Source organism: Prionailurus bengalensis, chromosome E1 (genome assembly GCF_016509475.1).
Source record: "Prionailurus bengalensis isolate Pbe53 chromosome E1, Fcat_Pben_1.1_paternal_pri, whole genome shotgun sequence".
NCBI classification, from domain to species: Eukaryota; Metazoa; Chordata; class Mammalia; order Carnivora; family Felidae; genus Prionailurus; species Prionailurus bengalensis.
In genome coordinates, this window is record NC_057347.1 from 58,659,479 (window position 1) to 58,684,527 (window position 25,049).

At 62.3% G+C, this 25,049-nt stretch overlaps 2 protein-coding genes across 5 annotated transcripts in view; both read left to right on the top strand.

The window, feature by feature from the left end:
* Positions 1-6,025, top strand: part of CCDC40 (coiled-coil domain containing 40) — a 42,990-nt gene extending 36,965 nt beyond the window's left edge. Inside the window, exons 18-20 of the mRNA XM_043585752.1 lie at positions 2,810-2,998; positions 4,061-4,219; positions 5,278-6,025. Of these exons, the coding sequence (XP_043441687.1) occupies positions 2,810-2,998; positions 4,061-4,219; positions 5,278-5,526 (597 nt within the window). The 3' untranslated portion in view covers positions 5,527-6,025. The remainder of the gene's footprint in view (positions 1-2,809; positions 2,999-4,060; positions 4,220-5,277) is intronic.
* Positions 6,026-6,387: 362 nt separating this feature from the next.
* On the top strand, positions 6,388-22,465 carry GAA (alpha glucosidase). Of its 4 annotated transcripts, none has more exons than XM_043585759.1 (20): positions 6,388-6,472; positions 9,254-9,841; positions 10,811-10,956; positions 12,764-12,929; positions 13,008-13,104; positions 13,520-13,639; positions 13,755-13,873; positions 13,950-14,081; positions 15,016-15,126; positions 15,679-15,792; positions 15,871-15,955; positions 16,427-16,544; positions 16,811-16,944; positions 18,744-18,895; positions 19,024-19,172; positions 19,996-20,137; positions 20,453-20,602; positions 20,971-21,135; positions 21,339-21,491; positions 21,872-22,465. In XM_043585759.1, the coding sequence occupies exons 2-20, from the start codon at positions 9,296-9,298 to the stop codon at positions 21,929-21,931; spliced, it is 2,859 nt and encodes a 952-aa protein (XP_043441694.1). In that variant the 5' UTR covers positions 6,388-6,472; positions 9,254-9,295; the 3' UTR covers positions 21,932-22,465. The 4 variants fall into 4 exon arrangements, with proteins under 4 accessions (XP_043441694.1, XP_043441693.1, XP_043441695.1 ...); XM_043585758.1 differs by having other exon boundaries at positions 6,404-6,472; positions 9,251-9,841; XM_043585760.1 differs by lacking the exon at positions 6,388-6,472 and adding an exon at positions 6,473-6,520.
* The last annotated feature ends 2,584 nt before the right edge of the window (positions 22,466-25,049 follow it).

Genomic DNA, 25,049 nt, shown 5'->3' on the forward strand with positions numbered 1-25,049 from the left:
TCGCTCAGTCAAAAGTGCTCCGAGACTGCACCCGTCTCCTCCCTCGGAGCCTCCCTCGTTCTCCACCGTCATCTTGAGCCAGATTTCATGACCTCACGAAAGGCTGGTAATTAGATCCCAGGCTATCACGGAGCCTGAAGAGACTGGAAGAGTAGGCAATAAAAACAAACACTCGTCACTGCCACAGCCCGGCTTTTAATCAGGACCCCTCTGGCTGTGCCGTTCAGGGGAATTCTGATCAAATGCGTGAGCTCCTGATAAGTGTTTAAAACCCTCCGCTTGATTGACTGTTCAAACCACACAAGCCACATAGGTTGTGGCTGCAGCAGGTCGAACCCCCGCCAAGCGCTCGCACACGGGCACACAGGGACCGCCTTCTCCCTGCCTGCTTACTGGCTGCTGCTTTTTGTCCCTGAACAAAACTAGGATCCGTACGTCCACCTCAGCAATTTATTTATTTATTTATTTATTTGTTTGTTTGTTTTTAAATACTACGGACAGGGGTGCCCGGGCGACTCAGACTCTTGATTTCGGCTCAGGTCATCATCCCAGGGTCGTGGGATCGAGCCCTGCGTTGGGCTCTGCGCTGAGGGTGGAGGCTGCTTAAGATCCTCTCTCTCCCTCCGCCCCCTCCCCCCGCACATGCACACACTCTAAAATAAGTAATGATAATAGTAACGATAATAATAGTAATATGGACATTAACCCAGTCTTTAGCGGTTACAGAATGTTCCACGGCTGTATCCTAACTCCTGGGAACATTCCCGGGTTGATGAGTTCAGACTATGCCCAGTCCCCCATGGTGCCTCGTCACCATGAACAACGTTCCAACAATATCCTCTCTCACTGGGGTGTGTTTGTTTTCTGTAGACTAGGTGCCCAAAGCGGGATTACGGGGTGAAAGAGTGTCTCCGTGCTTGACTAGACCCCCCGCCACGGGCCACTTTTCCAAAAGGCACTTTGCGAACGACCACGTCCGTACGGCCTTGGCCCACAAGCCTTGATTCGTAAACTGCGGCTTTTAAGCGAGCTCGCCCTTTGTGGCACACCGTTCTGTGAGTCGTGACAAAAACATGGTGTCACGTAACCACCACCGCTTTGTGACACACAACACTCCCGTAGCCCTCAAGTTCCCTCGCGCTCCCTGGGCTGAGCTTCCCGCACCCCCGTCCCTGAAGTTCCCAGAACGTCACATAAGCGGATCCTGTGGCGTGAAACATTTTCAGTGTGGCTTTGCTCACCTGTCCTCATGTCTTTGAGACTCATCATGGTGGCGAGGACCCAGTCCATTCTCTACGCCTGGTTCTGGTGGCCCATCTAAGAAATCGTTGCCCGGCCCAAGGTCACAAAGATTCTTCTAGAAGCTTCATATTTTCACATTTTCCATTATGATCCATGATCTACTTTGTTGTTGTTTTTTTTTTTCCCCATGCCCTAGTTTGAGTTAATTTTTGTATATGGTGTGAGTCGTGGTTTGAGGCTAACTCCCCTACCTTGGGATGTCCCATCGTGTCAGCCCCGGGTATTGTAAGGACTGTCTTTGTTGAAGTCAGCTGACCGTGTTGGGTGGGTCTATTTCTGGATTTCTGGGCACTCTGCTGTGTCTGCCTGACTGCGTGCTGCCCTGCCCCCCATCCTACGTGGTCTACACCACTGCAGCTCACTGTTTACGTGAGCTTGTTTTGTTTACACGGCATCTTTTCCCTCTCCATAAAAATTGAAGAATCGGCATGTGGATCTCCACAAAAGCGCCTTCGGGGACTGTGCTCAGGCCACCCTGAGCCCGTAGGCTGGTTTAGACCGTCCGGCATCTCTCCATGGCTGGTTTTCAGCCCGTGAACACGGCGCGCCCCCTTGGCATATTTCGGTCTTGTCTGACTTGTTGCCAGCATCCGGTCCTCGCCTGTTGGTTAGGTTTCTACCTGAGTATTTCCAGTTTTCTGGTGCTAAAGTCACTGGTACTTTTTCACTTTTTCAATTTCAAGTTGCTCACTGCCTACAGAAATGCGACGTTTATTTACTGCCTTTGTTTCGTGGTTTTGCTAAACTCGCTGTTAGGGTTTTTTTTTTAATGTTTTATTTATATATTTTTGAGACAGAGAGAGACAGAGCATGGGCAGGGGAGGGTCAGAGAGAGAGGGAGACACAGAATCCGAAGCAGGCTCCAGGCTCCGAGCTGTCGGCACAGAGCCTGACGCGGGGCTCGAACTCACGGAGTGTGAGATCATGACCTGAGCCAAAGTCGGACGAATAACCAACTGAGCCACCCAGGCGCCCCTGTTTATCTTTTTCTATTTTGAACCCACTTTTCTGAAGCAGAACTTACCCACAATCAGATGTACTTATTTTAAATGTCTAGTTGGACGGGTTTAGCACGGGCCCACATCAACACCCCCACACCCGAGACAGAACACTCCCGCCGCTCGAGAAAACCCTGCGTGGCCCCTACGGTCAGCGTCCTCGACAACCGGGGCCCCAGCCCTGGTCCCACAGACCCTTTACCTCACCATCTTACAAAACCACAAGTAAGAAATCAACCTACTGTCCCTGTGCTGCTCCAGAATCCCAGCCAGGCTGCGAGCCGTGTCCTCTGTCTGCCAACTCCCCTTGGCCTCTGGCCCTTTCTAGTTTCCTGTTGCCCGTGCATTCTTTACGTGGAACTGAAAATCGTTCTGACCAGCTGGTGATGCCCCCCCATCCCTGTGTCCCCGGGCGCATCCCCCTCGTCCCCGTGCCGGTCCGGGGCTCCGTGGAGCTGCGCTGACCGTGCCTCAGTCTCCCTCACCGCCCCTCTGCCCTGTGTGCCCAGGTCAGGCACGGGCAGCTGCTGAAGCAGCAGGAGAAGATGATCCGCGACATGGAGCTGGCCATCGCCCGCAGAGAGACCATCTCCACCCAGGCCGAGGGGCAGCGCAAGACGGACAAGAAGCTGCTCACCCGGACGGACTTCCACCGCAAGCAGACAGAGCTGCGACGCAAGATCAGGGACGTTCACAAGGTAGGGGAGCCGTGGTGGGAGAAGGCTCACGGGACACGGAACCTGGCCTCGGAGCCCCACCGGCGTCCGGCCAAGCTCTTGCACGCGGGGCTCGGGCACGCTGCCTGACAGCTCTGTGCCTCGGCTTCCTCACCTGTGAAATGGGCACTCATCTGGTGGAGTCGCCCAGAGGATCCCATGGAGGGTGCTGGAATAGCCCCCGTAGGTGTAAATCCTGCATAAGGACACAGTAGCCCAAAATGAAAGGCTTGACCCAATTCCTCATTTGGGAGTTACTGGAGGCGGCAGAGTGGCCTTTTCTTGGTCCTTCTTGGCCGGTCCTCTCTGCCATGCTGGTCATTCGTGAGGTCCATCCCTCTCCATCCCTGGGGCTCCCACACCTGCCCAGAACCCGCCCCCCCCGCCACGCCCGACTCCTCAGCTCCAGCAACAGGTGCGCTGTACCCAAGTCCTCCTGCCGCACACCATGCCCAGCAAGGCCTCTGGCGTTTGTGCCCAGAATGGCCCTTTTTCCTCCCTGCCAGCGCGTCCCAGATTCTCCCCTGTCCCCGGCTAGACCCTGAGAGTCACCTGGTCACCTCTACTTCATTCATCCACTGGACCCCACCAGCTGCTTCCTCTGGGAACCACCCCCAGCCACCTGACCTCAGAGGAATGGAACCAGACCTCCCCCACTCCCTCCCAGCCCTGCCGCTGGCCTCCCTCACTCCCACTCCCAGACCCCCACCCCCCGCGAGGCCTTAGCTCCCGCCCAGGCATCTGCTCCCAGCCTTGGCATGCAGCTGCTCAGCTGCCCCTGGGCCCTGGCAGATGGACCTCCGCAAGAGAGGGGCCCCAGAACTGCTCAGGCCCCCATGTCTCTGCCCCAGCCATGCCTGCCTCTGGGGAGCGGTCTGCAGTGTGGGCTTACCCGCGCCCCGGCGTCTCACTGGGACTCGCCCCTCTGGGTCCTGGTTCCCGAGGGGCAGGGACTCTCTCCATCCTCACGGGAACCCTCCCCAGAGTATATCCTTCTAGCCTGACTCTGTCCACTAAATAACCACGTCCCGGCACGGTCCCCAGGCCACCGAGGAGTGCACCAAAGCCATCTTGGAACTAGAAGAAATGCAAAAGCACATGAGCAACTCCCTCCTGGAGAAGCAAGAGCAGCTGTCAAAGATGCAGTCCAGGACCGACGAGCTCGAGGCCAGCCTGGGCCAGCTCCTGGCCCTCAAGCAACAGGTAGGCACGTCCCCCGAGCCAGCAGGGCCACAAGAACCCGGGCGCGGAGTCTGCCCCTCGCAGCAGCCGCTCTGCCTCCTCGGGCGCGCCTCCTCCTCCGGACCCGCTTCGCCCAGGGATCACAGCGCTGCCAGCCGCTTTGGGATTCCTGGCTCATCGCGTCTTCTCTAACCATCTAATGACACCGCACATCCACTGTGGGCCAGGCGCTGTCCTGGGTGCTAAGGCTACAGACCAGACCAGGACAGAGAATGATCCCTGCCCTCCTGACCGTCACATTTGAGGGGCAGAGGAACAGATGGTAAACACAATGAATGAGAATTAGGTGGTGGTAAATACTCTGGGGAAAAAGCAGAGAAGGGGCCTCGGGGTTGGATGGGGGGTCTGAGAAAACATTGTGGAGTCCAGACTTGAAGGGCGTGAGGGAGCGAGCTGCCGGCTGGGTAACGCAGGGCAGGAGACCACTCTAGGGGCAGCCAGAGAACAGTGATTGGGTGATCATGGCTTTGGGCTCTTCTCGGGGAGGCGGGAAGACAGGGGAGGGCTGGGGGCTGAGGAGTGGCTCGGGTCTTAGCAGGACCGCTCTGGCTCTGACGTTGAGTGTGTGGGACGGAAGGGTGGAGGGTGGACACCGGAGGCTGTTTGAGATGCCACATGGACCAGGGCAGTAGCCGTGAGGCTAGTGAGAAGCTGTCGGATTCTGCGTACAATTTCAGCCGCCCCCGTGGGCTTTCCCGCCAGATCGGATGTGGTGTGAGCAGAAGAGAGGGGCCAGCTGAGTCTGCCGGGTCCAAGCCTGATCAGCCCAGACAGGGGAGGTAGCGAAAAGTGTCCGCTCTGGGGGCGGGCACCTGGGAGCGTTAAAGGTCCCTCAGACGACGGGCGAAGGGAAAGGGTCCGAAAAGCGCCCATCTGCCTCTTCTCCACGGTTTGGAGAATCTCTCTCCTTCACCCTTCTCCACCTGGCATTTCCTCGAGTCCTGACTTTGTGTGGGGGCAAGCCGGTGTCCTGTTTTCAACCTGCCTAACCTGATGCGGGGTCTCTTGTCCCACCCAAGAACCTCTCGGAGCTGGTGGCCCTGCAGACGCGCCTCAAGCACCTCCAGGCGGTGAAGGACGGCAGGTACGTGTTCCTGTTCCGCTCCAAGCAGTCGCTGCTGGCGGAGCACAAGCGCTTGGACAACCGGCTGGCCGTCATCAGCACCATCCTCCACCACGTGAAGGACAAGTACCCCCAGTTCCAGGAGGCCCTGCTCAAGGTCAGCCAGATGATCGCCAGCAAGCTCGAGCCATCTGGGTCCTCCTAGAGAGCAGCCGGGACCTCCCCCCAGCCTGCTCCCATGGAAGAGACCAGAATTTTGTGTATGATCAGGGACTTCGAACGTTCGTGTCACCGAAAGCCACGTCCACCCTCAGAGAGGTCCTTTAAGACGAATAGGCAGGCCAGCATGGCGTGGTTCTTTCAGCCACCAGCAATTTCCACTAAGGCCATCCCCACCCCCACCCCCACTCCCGCTACGTTTCCGGTGGCATTTCAGAGGTGGGGTGTCTCCCACCCCGCGCTGGACTCGAGGTCCAAGCGGCGGCCGGGTTCGGGGAGGCTCCCGCCTCCGCCCTTGACAGGCCTGCTCACCGTCATGGTCCAGGGCGCGGGGTGCAGCGGGGGCGCCCCACGGAGAGCGCGGGTGGGACGGGCGCCCCCAGGACGCACCTGCCCTGCGCCTCCCCAGCGGCCCCCGCCCTAAAAGGGCCTACGAAACAATTTCGCTTTCCAACTTTGCAGCGAAAAATAAAACTTTTTCTGAATATGGGGGAAAGGCGTATTTCTCCGGGAGCGCGTCGGAAGCCGGCCCCGCCCGCGCCGCACCCTCGCCCCGCCTGGCCCCCCACGGCGCCCTGTCGCGTTGCGCAACAGCCGCTTTTATGGGCGCGATGACGCTTTCCCTTCCAGAACGGCTTCAGTTAACGGGCGACCCCGGGGGCCGCTCCCCTCTGTCCCCCGCACGCGCGTCTCGCCGGGTGAGCGCCCCTCCCCTGCCCTCCTCCCCCCTCCCCCGCTGCGGGCCCGGCGGACGGCGCGGGCCCGGGACCCGGACGCCCCGCCACCAGGGGGCGCGCGGCGGGAGACGCGCACGCTCGCCCAGGGCGCCTGCGCGGGCGGCCTGTCACGTGGCCCACCCCGCCCCCTCTGACGCGTGCCTGCGGGCGCCGGACCCCGGGTGGCCGCTGCGGGCGGGGCGCGCGTGCGCGGAGGTGAGCCGGGGTCGGGGGTGGGCCTCGGTGGGGCGCGCGTGCGCGGAGGTGAGCGGGCCGGGGGCCGCAGGGGTCCCGGCGAGGGGCGGGGCGGGGGCGTCCGGTGGCTGCCCCCGAGACGAGAGACCCGGGGGTCCCGGCAGCCGTGACGCCCCAAGGGGGAGGGACCGATCGCTCGGCGGATTGAACCTCTCTGGTTCGCGGCTGGACAAGTGGAGCGTGTCGTGCGCGGGTCCGCGGGCGGCGGTGTCGACAGGGACCCCGGGGACTCCACGGTCTCCTCCGCGCCCTCGGTGCTGGGCGAGGGGAGCCGTCTTGTCCCGTTGTGGGGAGGAAACCGAGGCACGGGGTGGGGACCCATGCCTCTCGCGTCAGGGCGGAGCTGGACAGCCACCCTGGCCTGGGGAGCAGCGGCTCCGATCCACTTCCCTGAAAGCGAGGTCACAGGGTCTCCCGGCCAGCAGCGCACTTGACCTCCCTGACCTTCAGTGTTTCCCCATTTGCCTAAACTGTCAGGCCCTCCGGCCGACTGCTCTTCTTGTCAGTGGAGTGGAAACAGCGCGCGCGGCCGGGGGCGGGCCCCTCTGTGTCCCGGGCCACCCCCGCGCTTCTGAACTCAGGGTGAGGAGGTCCGTGGGCCCGGCCCGTCAGCTCCGGTCCCTACATCACCGTGATCACGAGGTGTCATGTGTTCCTGGATGGGCAGGTGCAGCTGGGACGCTGTACAATAAAAAAATAAGTATTTAGTTTTTGTCCCCGGTCCGTGGCACACAGACCCTGGGAATCTTGGCAGGGGCGGTGTGTTTTCTGTGCTAATAAAGTGACTGGTGGCTGGGGCCTCTGGACAGCTTCGGGGTCGGGCCTGGTCCCCAGAAGCACCCAGGCTGGGAACTCCCAGCCCCACCTCCCCTCCCCCAACCCCCAGGAGCACTGAGGGGCTGGTGATTGACAATCGCCAAGGGCCAAGGATTTGAGTAATCGTTTCTGTGTAATGAAACCAAAACTCTGAGCCCGTGAACACACTTTGGTGCTGGAGGGCGGGGACGCCCCATCCCGCGTCCTCTGGCTGCATCCTTTATAATAAACGGGCCGCGGTAAGCCAAGCTCTTCCCTAAGTGCTGTGAGTGGTTCTAGCCAATTCCCAACCGGAGGTGGGGGAGGGGTGAACCCTTGAGTTGGTGGCCAGTTATTTAGGCGTGGGGCTTGCGACTGGGGTCAGAAGGGGGACGGGCCTGCGGGGCTGAGGCCTTACCTGTGGGGTCCGCGCTGGCTCCAGGAATTCGGGCCAGAATCGGAACGAATCCTGGGAGACCCAGCTGGTGTCGAGGATTGGTTGGCGTGAGAAAAAAACCCCCGCACACATTTGCTTCAAAGGTGCCGTGAATTAAAGCCGTGGCCCGCTGTGGCCGGAATGTCCCAGGGGACCTGTCTGTGGCCGTGACAGGCTCAGACTCCCCGGTGCGCGACGTGACTCCTTCCCAACCCTTGCGTGTTCCTGGCGGCCCGAGGGTGCGTGCATCTCACGAGCCTCCGCCACACGGAGCTGGCATGCGTGGCCCCATCTGCTCCGCGGCCCCGCTGCTTTCCGGCCCACAGCACGAGGGCAAGCTGCTCAGGGAGGCCCGGACACCCCTGCTGGCCAGCTTCAGCTCAGGTCCCCCACCCGCAACCCCAGCCCCTTGGCCTCGTGGAACCTTCCCTAGCCTGCACGGCAGTCCGGGATGCTTGGACCCTCGGCCCCTCCCTGGGCCTGACTCCCAAGAGGTCAGACTGGGTGCAGAGTGACCCTCCGGGCCGCCCCTGGCAGCCTCCCCAGTTTCTCTCAGACAGAAAGGATGCCCTCGTGAAATCCTTGCACGTTCAGTCCCACGTTGATGTCTCACTCCTCGGAGGAGCCGGCCAACAACGTTCCTTATGAGAATTTGGAACGTACACATAAGCCGAGCGCAGGTAGCGACAGTCCGATCTCCAGAGGAGCCAGATGCTCCACATGTAACCGCAGGGGCGGGGAGGGCGCCGCCACCTGCCAAGGCCAGCCCTTGAGTGTCGCCCTCAGCTGCAGTGCCCGAGACCGCTTACCGGGCTGGAGCCGCCTCCCGGTCGGCAGAGGAGGGACAGAGGGACGGTGGCGGGTCCCCCTGAGGATGCGCCCACGTCTAGCGCATCTGCCAGAACTTAGCAGCTCGGCCACAGTCCGTGCACAAGCAGAGTTTACTCTCTGCGCCGTGCTGTAACTTCTTGTTCCGTTTGTCAGTTTACCGCCCAGGTCTTTGTGTGTCATTAAGCCTTTTTTTTTTAATGTTTATTTATTTATTTTGAGAGAGAGAGAGAGAGAGAGAGAGACTGAGCAGGGGAGGGGCAGAGAAAGAAGGAGTGAGAGAATCCCAAGCACGTTCCAGGCTCTCAGCAGGGCTCGAGCCTGACGCAGGGCTCGAACTCATGAACCATGAGATCATGACGTGAGGCAAAACAGCGCAACCCACTGAGCCACCCAGGTGCCCCTCGTTAAACCGTTTTTGCGTACATCTTCAGTGCGTTTCACGGTACAGGGTATTCTGCAATCCCCTCTTCGGGGCTTTTCTTTGCTTTTCCAGTTCCCTCCCTTGCCGTCTTTCCAAACAGTGCCAGGAGCTTGTCTACCCTCGCCCGCCCCGCTTTCTCGGCACACCTCACCATGTGCGCTGCTGGGCCAGCCGCGGGTCCACGTCTGGAAATTGGAGTGAGTCCCCTGAGGCCCCCTCCCTCCGCCTTCCCTGCTGAGCCCGGCCCGTCTCTCAGCAGGGCCTCCAGGACCCAACCCGCTGCCTGCAGGTGCCACCGACCATGGACGCGAGGTGGCCGCCGTGCTGCCGCCCCCTGCTGGGGGCCTACATCCTCGTGTCCCTGGCCACCGCCGCCCTCCTGGGGCACGTCCTGCTCCATGATTTCTTGCTGGTCCCCCAAGAGCAGCGTGGCTTCTCCCAAGTAGCTGAGGGGCTTTATCGCGCTCGCCAGCAGGGAGCCGGCCACCCAGACCCCCAGGCCCCCCCAGGCCACCACGGCAGTCCCAGAGCAGCTCCCACACGGTGCGACGTGCCCCCCAACAGCCGCTTCGACTGCGCCCCGGACAAGGCCATCACCCAGGAGCAGTGTGAGGCCCGGGGCTGCTGCTACGTGCCTGCCGGGCAGTGGCCTCGGGTCCCCCGCATGGGACAGCCCTGGTGCTTCTTCCCACCCAGCTACCCGAGTTACAAGCTGCACAACCTGACCACCACGGAGACAGGCTACACGGCCACCCTGACCCGCGCCACCCCAACCTTCTTCCCCAAGGACATCTTGACCTTACGCCTGGACGTGCTGCTGGAGACTGAGAGTCGACTCCACTTCACGGTGGGCGGGGCCCCAGGGGGCAGAGAAAACGTGGGTGGGCATCGGGCGAAGACGAATCGATTTGTCGGGCGTGTGTTTAGGGGGCAGATGCGTTTTGTGCCTTCACGGGGAGTCCCGGCGTGAGCAGACAGTGCCTACGCTCAGGGAGCAGCGGCCACTAAGACAGCAATTGGAACGTTCTAGAACATGCTCTAGAGGGCAGGGCTCAGGGCACAGTGGAGGGAAGGTGGGTCTCCCCCAGGAAGTGACATCCCACCTGGGACCTGAAGTCCTGCAAGGGTCCGCAAGGGGAAAGGTGGAGAGGGAAGAAGGGGAATGTTCCGGGCAGTGGGCGGTGGGATCTGATGATCGTCTGCCCCCTGAGGGCAGGACCTTTTGTCTGATTTATTCCCTGCTGCCTCCCAGTGCCTGGAACAGTGTCTGGCACATAGCAGGTGCCCAGCAGAAACCTGAGGACTGAATGGACATGTGGAGGCCAAGCTGAGACAGCCTGAAACACACAATTCATAATTAGCAAAGTAATTTATAACAGCCAACATTTACCCAGTGATTACTACTGTGCGCCGAACAGAGTGGAGCTGGACGCCCTCAATTCTATTCTCACCCACCCTGTGACGGGCGTGTGGGGTGCCAGCTTCAGCAAATAAAAATACAGGACGCCAGGAGATCTGAATTCCAGAAAACCGAGCAATGAGTTTATTTTTTCAGTGTATGTCTCATGCACTATTTGAGACGTACTAAAAAAAACCTTCAGACTGACTGTGCGTTCTGTGTTTTGCCTGGCGACCCACGTGAGGCATCCCCCGGGTTCTGGAGATGACCAAACTGCCCACGCTCACCTGCTGTGCACGGCCACACTGGGCCTGGCATTGGGTCCCCGCTCTCCTGGAGGGTGAGGAAGGTGGGGAAGGTGTGCAGGGGAGGCCCCCGGCCCGCAGAGGGCCTCACGGCACGCCATCTGACTTCTAGATCAAAGATCCCGCCAACAGGCGCTACGAGGTGCCCTTGGAGACCCCGCGTGTCCGCAGCCGGGCCTCATCCACACTTTACAGCGTGGACCTCCAGGAGGAGCCCTTCGGGGTGGTCGTGCGCCGGAAGCTGGACGGCCGGGTGCTGTGAGTGCGGTCTCCGTGCCCCCAGGGACTGCCAGGCGGGGGCGGTCTCCTCCAGGGGGCATCTGGTAGGGACTCCACCATACACAGCGATCCTGCCCAAATGTCACAAGTGCAGAGGCTGAGAAAGCTCGGTGGGTCGGGTGTGAAATGACACCTCTCCCCGCAGGGAGCATCTCCTCGGACCCGCTCTGTTTACGTTATGTTATTTACGATCAGATGCTGTGTATCACTCACGAGGGCAGGCGCAGTAACCGTGAACCCCGCCAATCCCAACAACACAGAAGTAGGTGCCGTTACGGCCCCCGCTTTACGGATGGGGAAACTGAGGCACGGGGAGGTGAGGTGGCTTGCTGGCAGGCGACGGAGCCAGGGCCCCAGCTTCCATGCTGTTGGCCGCTGTTTCCAGTCCCTCCGGGGCTCGTGTCCCCCTGAGATCTTAGGTTTGTCCGAATCGTTGCTGTGGTCCGTCCGCCATGGAGCCGTTCCCGTTCCAGAAGCTCACTCCTGGGCTTCCAGCTCCCACAGTGGTTCCAACCCACAGCAGATGCTCTCAGGCTCTGTCGGGAGAATCAGGGCATCTGGCTGGTCATGCCCTTGCCCCTGGGAGACGCGTCACCTCTGCCGCCCCCATCATGACCGGGGATTGGACACACCCAGGCATCTCAGAATTCCACTTTTAGACTCAGATGCCACAGCTGTGACTCCCAGAGTCCGACACCTCCCCTCGCACAGTGGACCCACACAACCATGGGGCCGGGGCAGCACCTGCCCACGCCCCCCGTCTGCCCTGACGGATTTAAGCACTTTCACAGGACCGCCATGTAAATATGTGCCCAGAGCGGACAGGACTCCCCTTTGTCACTGAACTCAGTTACGGGCTCGGGGATGAGGTAACTTGGACCTACCTCGGTCTTAAGGGAACTCACCTGCTGAAATGCCCTTTTTTTTTTTTTTTTTTTTTTTTTTCTGCCGACTCTTGGCTGTGCGTTATCGACCTGCTCCCAGGGCTGACACAGTGGGAAGAAGCAGTGAGTGAGTGCCAGTACAATGTCAGGAATAGCAGAGCTAAGAAGGTTCTAGAAATGAGCGGTGCAGATGCAGAGGAGAGGGTTGGCTCTGTCGGGGGGAGCTACAGAAGGCCTCTCTAGGAAGCTGACCTTTGAGCAGAGATCTGAGAGAAGTTTTCTAAAGCCTGTCATCAGAGTTTGGTCTTGAAAACACATACACACACACTCGTAAGTCTTGCCCAGGGGCAGGCAGGGGGCAGTGGGAGATCTTCCCAGGAAATCAGCGAGAGCATGTACTCTGTGCCCCGTTTGTGGTTCTTGCCTTGACCTTGACCCCGTGCAACCTCAGGGCACCCTGGCCACCCCTGGGTGGACGGACAGCTCCATGGGCTCTGGAGCTGGGCTGGGCTGGGCAGGCCTTGGCCAGAGTCTGGGAGCAGCATGGCCCTTGTGGAAAGAGCTCAGGGCCACAAGTCCTAGCGCTAGCCAAGTTCGAGCCGCTCCTGTCCAGCACCTGCTTGCGGCCAGGCCTCATGGGGCACTCCCCTTCTGGACGCCCGCCTGGGGGCAGTGTGGACACAGCCAGGTAGCTGGGTGCGCTGGATGTGCTCTGAGAGCTCTCCACACCTGGTCAGGTCCCCAGGGTCGCCGGGCCTCGCATGGCCACGTCTGCCCCACGTCAGTGCGTCACCGTGGTGACCAGGCCACTCTGGCCCTCCTCGGGGGGATACCAGGGCCCAGGGGTCTCTCTGGGAGGGCCCACCTGGGGTTCACCTGGCTGCCTGGGCATTTCCTGGCAGGCTGAACACGACGGTGGCCCCCCTGTTCTTTGCTGACCAGTTTCTGCAGCTGTCCACCTCTCTGCCGTCCCAGCACATCACGGGCCTCGCCGAGCATCTCGGCTCCCTGATGCTTAGCACCAACTGGACCAAGATCACCCTGTGGAACCGGGACATCGCCCCCGAGGTACAAGGGGCAGTGAAGACGGGGGGAGCGGGGGAGCCATGTGGGTGAGGCTGCTAAAGTGTGTGTCCACGTGCCCAGCCCAACGTGAACCTGTACGGGTCCCACCCCTTCTACCTGGTGCTGGAGGACGGCGGCCTGGCTCACGGAGTCTTCCTGCTGAACAGCAATGCCATGGGTAAGCGGGTGGGCGGCCACCCCCAGCCGGCATCCTGTCCCCGTGTCCCACAGCCAATCGTCCTTCTGAGCTCCCAGGCCAGGGGCTGCCCCGGGTGTGGCCGCGTCCCCTTCCTTCACGGAGGGACCTGCCCGACAGGCTGGAGGTAGAGGACTGGGGCCATGGGGGGGTTGGGGCTTGTGCGTCCCCCCAAGAAGTGACTCCAGTGGGCTGTGGCCTCTGCCAGCTCTGCCCTGAGGTGCCCCCAAGGTGGACTCCGAGGCCCCTGATCTGAGCGGAGGCCAGAGAGGGGAGTCCTGGGGTCTGGCGGCTCAGCATTTCCCTCCCCAGACACCAAGCAGGCTGTAGACTGGCGGCGTGGGGGCAGTATGGGGCGCAGGGATCTGTCCCTGAGCCCCAGGGCTGCTTCCCCCAGACGTGGTCCTGCAGCCGAGCCCGGCCCTCAGCTGGCGATCCACGGGTGGGATCCTGGACATGTACATCTTCCTGGGCCCTGAGCCCAAGAGCGTGGTGCGGCAGTACCTGGAAGTCGTGGGTAGGCTGGTCCCCCAGCCCTGCGCTGCCCCCTCGCCTCCCCCGCCCCTCCTTCCCCCCTCCCGCCCCCTTCCCCTCCCCCTGCCCACGCGCTCACAGAGCTGCCCCGCCCGCAGGCTCCCCGTTCATGCCGCCCTACTGGGGCCTGGGGCTCCACCTCTGCCGCTGGGGCTACACCTCCACGGCCGTCACCCGCCAGGTGGTGGAGAACATGACCAGGGCCCACTTCCCCCTGGTGAGCGCTGGGCAGCCCGGGGCGGGTGTGCGTGTGGGGGCTGGGCCGGGACTCCGTCCCTGTGCTGTGGCCACAGGACACTCAGTGGAATGACCTGGATTACATGGACGCGAGGAGAGACTTCACTTTCAACAAGGACGGCTTCGGGGACTTCCCAGCCATGGTGCAGGAGCTCCACCGGAGCGGCCGGCACTACGTGATGATCGTCGTGAGTCCCCCGCCGTCCCCGTCCCCTGCCGCGCCAGCTGTTAGGGAAGGGAGGCCCCGTACCTCCTCCCCCAGATGGCAGCTTCCTCGTGGTGCCTGCGGGGCTCTGAGGGTCCTTGCTATCGACCGGGATATCGACCTGGGCTCTGCTGTCCTGTGATGTCCAGCTTAAGGCCTCCTGGAAGCATCGTGTGCCACTTAGGGTCCTTTTGGCTGTAGGTTACGTGAGCGGCTTAAAGCAAGGGGCGGGGGGTGCCCTCGGCTGACGCCCCCCCCCCCCCCCCGGGACTGGGAGGGCCGGGGCGGGCTTGGACGCCCAAGAAACCAGAGCCACAGAGGCTCCGAGGGTCTCCTGGCCCCGCCTCCACTTAAGTCAGTTCTGCGTCACAGAATGGAGGGCAGGGCTCTGAGTGGCCCAGCACAAGGACACCCTCCCTGGGCCGGTGCAGCCAGGGGAGCGGGGGGCAGTGCCCAGCCATGTGGCCAGAGGACATGGGGAGGGGGCGCCGAGGCTGAGTGGTTGCCATAGTGGACACGCCACAGGGGAGGAAACCTGTCTACTGAGAGGTTAAGAACCGTGCTGATGTCAGCCGTTTCCATGACCTCGGCCCCTCGGAGGGCAGCCGGCATCCGCGGCCACTCAGAGCCCGGAGGGCAGGGGCAGGCCTTCTACTCAGGAAATCGGTGTTCGTGGTAGAGCACTGGGGAGACTCTCAAACTTGCGAAGCAGAGCTCGGGCCCGCATCCAGGTGTGCCCACCCCCGGCACGTGAGCTTGTGCACACAGGGTGTGCTGGACACACACACGCGAGGCCCTCTCCGGCCTCTGTCTTCCGTCAACGCTGCCTGGAGAGCGTTCTCCCGTCTTCCCAGCAGTGGGTGCCTGGCTTTGGAGCACTCCCTCTCCTCCTGACGGGGTCCCCCCACTCCCTCCAGGATCCTGCCATCAGCAGCTCCAGCCCTCCTGGCAGCTACCGACCTTATGACGAAGGTCTGCGGAGGAAGGTTTTCATCACCAATGACACTGGGCAGCCACTGATTGGGAAGGTAGGGTGGGGGCCTGGGAGCGCGGCAGGGGGAGGGGGGAGAGGGCAGAAAACGGGAGTCCCCAGCTGGTGGGGACAGGTAGGCGTTCAGGAAGAGGACGGGATTTAAGAAATCATGTTGTCCCACGGGACAGAGCGTGTGGGGGTCACGGCTGGAGGTGACGGTGGCCCCTGACAAGGGATGCCGCCTCGAATCCTTCCACGGGGGGCGTGGAAGGGCCCGGCCCGGGTACGGGCGCCCTCCTTGTCCTCCAGCCCCCGGGGGCTTCCCAGGCCCTCCCACGGGGCGCCCGGCACAGTCCCAAACTCCCGGTTCCAGGGTGTGCCCAGAACCAACAGGAAGGGGGTCCCAGCTGCGGGGAGGCCGAGGAGGCTCCCAGGAGTGCAGTCATTTGAGGCTCGGTTCTGGGGGCTGTGTCTGAAAGGGAGGTCTCAGTAGAGTCCCATGGCCCCTACCACCGATGACCCTCCCCCCCGTAGCCCTTCACCCCCAGGCAGGTGAGCGAGGCTGGAGCTCTGGGGGGCCCGGTCTCCCCTCTGGCCTTTCCTCCAGGTGTGGCCCGGATTTACCGCCTTCCCTGACTTCACCAGCCCCGAGGCCCTTGACTGGTGGCAGGACATGGTGGCTGAGTTCCACGCCCAGGTGCCTTTCGACGGCATGTGGATCGTAAGTGTCCCGTGGGCTGTGGGACTGGCCCAGCCTCTGCCCGGAGCAGGGCGCCCACCGCCGGGGCCTGTCTTGCAGGACATGAACGAGCCATCCAACTTCGTCAAGGGCTCTGTGGACGGCTGCCCCGACAGTGACCTGGAGAACCCGCCCTACGTGCCAGGCGAGCTCCCCCTCCTGCCAGCCCTCACCCGCCGGCCGCCGGCCCCCTGGCCCCAGCTGCCTGAGGCTCAGATCAGGGCTTTTGCTTCTCTGGTTTGGGAGACTCAGAGCTGTCCTTTCTGAGGAGCCGACGGGCACGGCCACCCGGGAAAGGGGAGGGCAAGACCAGGAGGAAGGTCAGGCCGGGGAGACATGAGCCAGGCAGCGTGGACCAGCACACCTGCCACTGAGGCGTGGCCCTCCGGAGGGAAGGCATTTCGGGCTTAGGGATGGGAACAGGGAAGGACTTGAAACGGGTCAAGAGCAGGCGGGGGGTGACGTCTGCGGTCTGCCGGCCTCTGTGTCCACCTCGTCCCCATCTGTGGTACAGAGGAGACGATACAGGGACCCACCCCGAGTTCCGAGGGCGCTCCGGGCTGGGGGGGGGGGGCACCGGCCGGCCACGGACGGGAGCGGCCTCCTTCTCTTCCAGGGGTGGTTGGCGGGACCCTGCGGGCAGCCACCATTTGTGCCTCCAGCCACCAGTTCCTCTCCACGCACTACAACCTGCACAACCTGTACGGCCTGACAGAAGCCCTTGCCTCCCACAGGTGAGGGGCCCGCTTGGCGCTGTGCGGGGCGGGGGCGTCAGAGGGAGGGCCGGCGGTGACCGCACACAGACTCCCAGAGGGAGCCGGGAGGGACAACCGTCCTCCTCCCTGTGACGCGGCTCATCATCCAGGGTGGTCTGGTGGCTCGGACAGATCCTCCCCTCCCTCCTCCTGGCCTCGGCCCTCGGGGCTGCTTGCTCTCGGCCCTGCCGCCCCGCTGCCCCTCCAGGCGCCAGGCCACTGCTCTGTCTCCCTGCCCCTCCCAGGGCCCTGGTCAAGGCTCGGGGGACGCGCCCCTTCGTGATCTCCCGCTCGACCTTCGCGGGCCACGGCCGATACGCCGGCCACTGGACAGGGGACGTGTGGAGCAGCTGGGAGCAGCTGTCGTACTCTGTGCCAGGTGAGAGCGCCTGTCAGGAGGGCGGCTCGGAGAGGGGGGCCGTGGGCCCAGACCTGAGCGCCCGGCTCGGCTCAGCTCAGGGAGATGCCACTGCCACACCATGGGGCCCCGCCGCTGACTCACACGGGCCCCTGTGCACCTGCGCGGGCCGCCTCACCTGTGGTGCCACGCTGGTGGGTGGCGATGGGCTTTCCAGAAGTCCCCGATTTGCCCCAGCCGCTGCCTGCAAAGCAGTCAGATCCCGTCCTCTCGTGGTGTCCCTTCCGGCGACCGCATCCTGTCTGAGCCCAGCCTGCAGGTGCCGTCCACCCCCCCACCCCCACCCCTCTGCAGAGAGGCACTTCGACTTGAGCTGTCAAGAGCTCTGATGCTGTGACGCGCGTTAGGCAGACGGGGCTCGGGAGCTCTGGGGAAGGGGCTGGGGTGACCTCCCAGGGTCACCACGTGGGCAGCTGAGGGGAGCCTCCACCTGCAGCCTGCAAGCCTCCTGATAGCACTGTCGGTAGTGGCAGGACCATGCGCAGACCCTCGGGCCGTGGGGAAGCGCTGGTGGGCGAGCTCTGGGGCAGGAGTCCATTCCTCCTTCCGGAAGCCGCTCTGCCACAGGTGCCGCAGGCTCTGACCTCGCCCTAGGGCAGGTGTGCCCGCCAGCGCTGCAGGCCTGTCTCTGAAGCCCCCTCGAGCGGCAGGTCCCTGGGCGACCCTCGGTGCGTGCCGATCATTATCGGCAGAGGTCATGCGGGCCCCTGACCTGCTGCAGCCCAGACAGGTGTCCCCCACGGCCTCGGGCTGGGTCCGGTCCTGCCCATCGGCTCCTGGCCGCCCAGGAGACACTGAGGAGAGGGACGGCCCGGCACAGCCTGGCCCTGCTGAACAGTGGTGGGGCGGGCCCTGGCCGACGTGGCCTGGAACCCACCCGACCCTTCAGCAGCCATGGGGGCTCACCGTGCCCGCCGGAGCACAGCACCCCACGCTGGCGCAGAAGGCAGCGGTCCTGGAGGCTAGCGGTCTGAATGACGGTGTCGGAGGGGCCGTGCTTGGAGCCCCGGGGCAACTCCTTCCCGCCTCCCCCAGTTTCTGGGGGTTGCCCGCTGTTCTCGTGTCCTTGGCTTGGGGCTGCGTCACTGGTCTCTGCCCGTGTGTTCGCTCGGCCCTTCCCCCGTGTGTGTCGTCAGTCTGGGTTTTCCTCTTACGTGGTCACCAGGCCTACTGGATCAGGACCCGCTCTGTGACCTCACCTTAACCGTGTCTGCAGACACCCTCTTTTTTTTTTTAATGTTTATTTTTGAGAGAGACAGAGCATGAGTGGGGGAGGGCCAGAGAGAGAGGGAGACACAGAATCCAAAGCAGGCTCCAGGCTCCGAGCTGTCAGCCCAGAGCCCGACGCGGGGCTCGAACTCATGACCCGTGAGATCATGACCTGAGCCGAAGTCGGATGCTTAACCGACAGAAGGTGCCCCTGCAGAGACCCTTTCCAAATAAGGTCACATCACAAGTACAAAGCGTTAGGACTCCCACATACTTTTTAGGGGGTGGGGGGGGCACAATTCAACCCTGAGGAGCTGCTTTGCTCGGCTGACCCAGGTGTCAGGAAGCAGTCCGCAAGGCAGGCTCTTGGGACCGCCAGTGGGAGACACCAGGGCCAGCGCGGTACTGACCGCCGGGCCGGGGCCGGTGGCTACAACGTCTGCCGGGCTCCGCGGCCCCGAACTGGGCCGCTCCCCAGAGGGGCGGGCGGTCCACGGCCCAGGTGGGCCTACTCCGGCAGCCTGAGCCCCAGCCCGACCCCGCCCTCCCAGAAATCCTGCTCTTCAACCTGCTGGGGGTGCCGCTGGTCGGGGCCGATGTGTGCGGCTTCCTGGGCAACACGTCGGAGGAGCTCTGTGTCCGCTGGACGCAGCTGGGGGCCTTCTACCCGTTCATGCGGAACCACAACGACCTCCGCAGCCTGGTAGGGGCGCGGGCCGGGTGGGTGGGTGGGGGTCTGCCCCCGGGGTCCCGCTGTGGACGCGGCCGCACCGGCAGTGGGAGCGGGGCGGGCGGCGGTGACCTCGCGGTGCTCCCGCGGCCCCTCTGCAGCCTCAGGAGCCGTACAGGTTCAGCGAGACGGCGCAGCGAGCCATGAGGAAGGCCCTCGCCCTGCGCTACAGGCTGCTGCCCCACCTGTACACGCTGTTCCACCGGGCCCACGTGGGGGGCGAGACCGTGGCCCGGCCCCTCTTCCTGGAGTGAGTGCCCGCATCGGGGAGCGAGGGCCCAGGGGCGGCCCCGTCCTGCCGCAGGGGGCGTCCCGGGGCCTCCCTGCTGGGGTGGGGGGGGAGGGGGGCCCTGTGCACGCCGCTCCCTCCCCCCATGAGAGTGCAGCTCAGGGCTGGGGGCCTTCCGGGCAGAACCCCCAGTCCAGACCAGGCCAACCGGGGGTAACAAGGTACAAAACCATCCCGATCGAATGAAGGAGACCCAACTGATATCCCCCAAGTGGGACTCAGATACGTAAAAAGGTGGCATGCAGTTGATTAAATGCCACCTGTAGTCAGTGGACTAAACGAGTCCCAGATAGTAAAAATCTGTTCCTTGTTGGCAAAAATCATCTTCTCCCATCTTGCTACAAGCGTAAATTTCGGATGGATTACGGGCTTAAGTGTCAAAAATGAAGCTATGGAAAGTTCCACAGGAAAACAGGTGCTCTGGCAGGAGAGGGCTCTGAAAGCATCAAAGGGAAAAGGCAAGGGGGGTTGGGCTTAACAGAGGGAAACAGAGGCAACGCTCCCGTGGACAGAAACAGAGAACGTCAGCACGTGCCCCGCTGTGGAATCGCGGAGGCAGGTCAGACAAGATGCCAATCTTCTCACGTAAAGAAAAGAAAAGAAAAAAAAAGTTTGCCGGAAAGGCCGGCAGGGGACAGGGTTACTCACTCCCCTCACCGCCCCCCCCCCAACCCCCTGCCAAGCTCGGGCGGCGGGAACCGGCTCCCGGGGCTTCCGCGAGGCCCCTTGAACACGCCGACCTCAGAGGTCACCAGGCCCACGAGCCCACCCCTCCCGTGCGAAGGTTCCCCGAGGACCCCCGCACCTGGGCCGTGGACCGCCAGCTCCTGTGGGGAGCAGCTCTGCTCATCACCCCGGTGCTCGAGGCCGGGAAGGTTGAAGTGACCGGTTACTTCCCCGCTGGCACATGGTACGACCTGCAGACGGTGAGTCCTGCGGGCCCTCGAGGGGTCCCTCCCTCCTGCCACATGTGGGCCACGTGGGGAAGGGAGCTCGCTTGTGGCCCTTGCGTGGGGCTCCACGTGGCTCTTCCCACGCGGTCCTTGCAGTGACCCATTCTCCAGATGAGGAAACTGAGGCCCAAGTGGGTAGCTCCCCAGGACTCCAATTCTCCTAAAGTCCTGCTGTGCCCCAAGCCCTGGGTCAGGGCCTCTGTCCCAACGACTTGCCTGTGCTGGGCCTGCGGGGCCCCACGCGGAGCCTGAGGCTCCCACTCCTGGTGACGTGACGCCGCCCTCCAGGTGCCAGCAGAGGCCCTCGGCAGCCTCCCGCCTCCGCCTCCCGCACCCGTCACACCTGCCATCCACAGCAGGGGACAGTGGGTGACACTGCCAGCCCCACTGGACACCATCAACCTCCACCTCCGGGCCGGGCACATCATCCCCCTGCAGGTACCCGGGCCAGCCACCTGAGCCTGGCTGTCCAGTAGAGGGTCCGTCCCCAAAGCCCCAGGCAGAGACGACAGCGTGTGAGGGTTGAGGATGCACAGATCCGCGGCCGTGCCAGGCGGAGGGGCACCTGCTCTGTTGGCTCTTTTTAGGAAACGGTCTGCAAACGTGCGTGGGCCTCTCACGTCCTCCAGGGTGTCTGCCTCGGCCGGAGTGCTCGCCACGGGTGTCCGAGCCCCTCGGCTGTGGCCTGTCCTCCGGGTCCCGGCTTCCTGCAGCACGGAGCCGTCCCAGCCCAGTGTCCTTCCTGTCCCCGCTCTGGAGGCCTCCGCCAGGCTTGAGATGGTGATAGGTGCCACCCACTTTTCCAGGGCCTTGGCCTCACAACCACGGAGTCCCGAAAGCAGCCCATGGCCCTGGTCGCAGCCCTGACCACGAACGGGGAGGCCCAAGGAGAGCTGTTCTGGGATGACGGGGAGAGCCTGGAGACGCTCGAGCGTGGGGCCTACACACAGGTCGTCTTCCTTGCCAAGAATGTGAGTGTCGGGACCCGCCCGGGCTGGGGGGTCACCAGGGCCCCCTGTCCCTGTCCCAACCAAGTGAAGCGAGCAGGGCCCGGGCGCTGGCCGCCCTGACCGCGGTCCCCATGCACCTGCCGGCGTCCGGGTATGCGCGGGGGCCCATCCCGCAGATCTTTCCGGGCCCTCTGCTGACCATTTCCGCCTCTCCCCTTGACCAGAACACCGTTGTGAACGAGCTGGTGCACGTGACCGGCGAGGGGGCCGGCCTGCAACTGAGGAAGGCCACCGTCCTGGGGGTGGCCGCGGCCCCCAAGCAGGTCCTCTCCAATGGCGTTCCTGTCTCCAACTTCACCTACAGCCCTGACACGAAGGCAAGAGCCCCGCAGATGGGGCCAGAGGGCTTGTCCCCAAGGATGGCAGGGGCGGGGGGAGGTACCAAGGACCCTGGGGACCCGGTGCCGGCCGGCCGGGCCGTACGAGGGCAAAAGGACCTTGGTCCCCAGGGAAGGACAGGCCCCCTTGTAGCTTGGGCCTTTCCTCTGCCTGTGTCCACACCGACGGTGACTCATGGGCCATGCTGAAAGCAGACTCAGCCAGCGAGGAACAGAGCCAGAAGCCTCCAGGGGCTGGGGCAGACCCCGAGGGCTCCACCCGCCCGGGCCCAGGCTCCTGTCTGCCGAGCACTCCACTCAGGCCTCACCTCTGTCAACAACGGTTTGGCGGTCACGTTTTCTTTTTTCTCTTTTTGCAGACCCTGGACATCCCTGTCTCACTGACGATGGGAGAACAGTTTGTCATCAGCTGGTCTTAACCAGGGGCCGGTGGTGCGTTGATCCTTTACAGGAAAAGACGGGACTTCGCAGCGACCCCAGCACCCGTGCTCTTAGTCAAGATGTGGGGGGCGGGGCTCAGGGTCGGAAGCAGCTGGCCCACGTCTCACGGCGGACGTCCCTCCAATGCCCAGATCTGCCTGTGTCTACCTCCCGGGCCCCAGGGCTCTGGGCCAGCAGCACACGTTTGCCTTGTGTTTGCAATGCTCTCCTGGAAGGTTTACCTCCCCGCAGCCTGTCACTGGAACGTGTATGACGTCATCCGCCGCCTGCCCAGGACGGCAGAAGTGTGCTCGGGGTGAGGACGCTGTCCCTGCACCCCGAGGTCACGCCAGATGAAAGGACAGAGCTGCGTGGCCACTGTGGACTGCCATCTGGGCAACCGCGCCCCAGCAGCCAGTGGGGCTGCCCGCCGGCAGGAGGGCAGCCACGGGGCCTCCAGAAGATTCGCAGGACCCGGGGAAACCCTCGCTCCAAAGTGCAATTGTGTTTAATAAAAGGGGCATTGCAATCAAGCTTCTGCTGGTCCTTCTGGGGTTCAGGGCGGGGAGGATGTGTCCCAGGGCTGCGCCACTCCATCCTTGAGGGCCCCCTGGCGCTCCCGGGTGGGGCGGGCAGGCTTCGCGCTCCGAAGGCAGCATCGTCCCCCCGGCCGGGCCTGGCATCGGAGGCACGTGGCGGGAGATGTGCCCCCACGCCCCACCCCAAACAACCGCTGGTCTGCTTGCGGTCGGCAGCTTGTTTCCCGGAAGTTTACGGAAGCGGAACCCTCCGGCACGTGCGCGTCGTCCCGCTAGTATCAGTCGGCAGGATCGCGGAGGCTCACCCACGTGGACCTCAGCGCCGTGTCCGGCTTCACTGTCAAGCACTTCCCATCACGTGGACGTGCCACGGTTGGTTTGGCGGGCCTCGGGGCCATCTCCGATTTTTGGCTGTCACGAACAAGGCCGCGATGAGCCATCACGAGAAGTCTTTGAACGGACAGGTCTCCGTTTCTCTTGAGCACGTACCGGGGGTGACAAGGTCGGGTCATATGCGGGGGGGGGGGGGGGGTGAGTAATGTTCTTGAAGCCGCCCAACTGCTCGCCAAGCGCTTGCACCGTTCTGCGTTCCCGCCAGCAGTGAGGCGGCTGCCCCGCATCCTCGCCCACCCCTGCGACGGGAGGTCTGCTCACTCTCGGCCGTCCTGGTTCGATGTGCGTGTCCCTGAAGACCATCGATGCCGAGCGTCTTTTCACGGACTTGGGTCTGTCACCGGTGAATCCTCTTTAGGGAGGCGTCTGTTCAAATCTTTTGCCTTTTTCTTTATTTGGAGCATTGGTTTTCTATTACTGGAATATCGTTTGTGTAGGTTTCCGTTGCCACGTAACAAATTACTACAGACTCAGTGGCTTAAAATAACACAGTGTGTTACAGTGCTGGTGGGCAGGGAGGGGACACGGCTCTCGCGGGGCTACAGTCGAGTGGCAGGCCGGCTGCTTCCTTCCCGGAGGCTCTGTGGGGGGAACCCGTTTCCTTCTCAGGCAGGTTGTTGGCCGACTCGGCTGCAGGGTTTTGCAGGCCTGAGGTCTGTCCCCTGCCAGCCGTGCGCCACACGCCCCTTCTAGGGGCTGCTCGTCGCGGCGGAGGCCCTTTCAAGTCCAGCGAGGTCAAGGCGGGCTGACCTTTAAAAGCTCACGTGGGTCCACCTGGATAACCCGGGACAATCCGGTCTCAAACTTTTCAATTCCATCTGCAAAGTCCCTCCTGCTGTAACATGTGATGCGGTCACGGGCTCCAGGGAGCAGGCCCCGGGCACCTCTGGGGGGGCCATTCTTCCACCTACTGCTGAAAAGCTCCCCGCATATTCTGGTTCTAAGTCCTCCGTCCGGCATGTGCGTTCAAATTCTTTCTCCCAGTCTGTGGTTTGCCTTTTTACTTTCCTAACAATGCTTAGTGAGGAGTTAAAGGGTTTTAATTTTGAGCAGTCTGATTTATAATTATTTCTGTCCTATTAAAAAAATCTTGGCCAAATCCAAGGCCACTAAGACTTGCCTCCTGTGCTTCCAGAAGCTTTGTGACTTTAGGTCTTCCGTCCCAAGCTACTTTTTGTTCGTGGGTCGAAGTAATGATAAAGGGTTTTTCTTTTTTTGCATAGGGCTCGCCATCTGTTCGGGCATCGTTTGCTGAAAGGATCATCCTTTACCCACCGCACTGCCTCAATACCTCTGCTGAAAACCCCCTCCCCATAAATCTGTGGTCTCTCTCTAGACCCTGTACCACATCCCAGGGATCTGGGGGTGTCTGTCTTTGTGCCAACACCTCACTGTTGTGCCGTAAGTTTGTAATGTTCCTGGGGATCAGGCAGGAAAAGTCCTCCAGCTTTGTTCAGTTTTTCAAAGCTGTTCCGGCCACACTGGGTCCTTTGTATCTCCATGTGAATTTTATTTTTTTGTTAAAAATTTTTTTAATATCGGGGCGCCTGGGTGGCTTAGTCAGTTAAGCCTCCGACTTCAGCTCAGGTCATGATCTCACGGGTCATGAGTTTGGGCCCCGCGTCAGGCTCTGTGCTGACAGCTCGGAGCCTGGAACCTGCTCCGGACTGGATTCTGTTGTCTCCCTCTCTCTCTGCCCCTCCCCTGCTTGTGCTCTGTCTCTATCTCTCAAAAGTGAATAAATGTAAAAAGAAAAAAAATTGTTAAATGTTTATTTATATTTGAGAGACAGAGCGCAAGTTGGGGAGGGGCAGAAAGAGAGGAAGACACAGAATCCAAAGCAGACTCCAGGCTCTGAGCCGTCAGCACGGAGCCCGTCGCGGGACTCGAACTCACGGACTATGAGATCATGACCTGAGTCGAAGCCGGACGCTCGACCGACTGGGCCACCCAGGCGCCCCTCCGTATCAGCTTTAGAGTCAGCTTGTCGATTTTTGCCAAAGTCTCTTGGTACTTTGATCGGGGTGTGACAGATCCGTGGAACAACGTGGGGAGAACAGACACCTGAGCGATCCCGACCCCTCTAGTCCCGTTACGACGGCGCCTCTCGTTTATGGACGTTTTTCACAGCAACACTTTGTGGCTCTCAGGGCACGGATGCCACAGGTGCCAAACGTATCCCCAG

What these genes read in the sequence shown, in the direction of transcription:
- GAA (XM_043585759.1), top strand. Translation starts at nt 9,296, where the DNA reads ATGGACGCGAGGTGGCCGCCGTGCTGCCGCCCCCTGCTGGGGGCCTAC. An exon ending in AAGCTGGACGGCCGGGTGCT is followed by an intron (nt 10,957 to 12,763) that starts GTGAGTGCGGTC and finishes ATTTCCTGGCAG; the next exon opens with GCTGAACACGACGGTGGCCC. An exon ending in CCAGGGCCCACTTCCCCCTG is followed by an intron (nt 13,874 to 13,949) that starts GTGAGCGCTGGG and finishes CTGTGGCCACAG; the next exon opens with GACACTCAGTGGAATGACCT.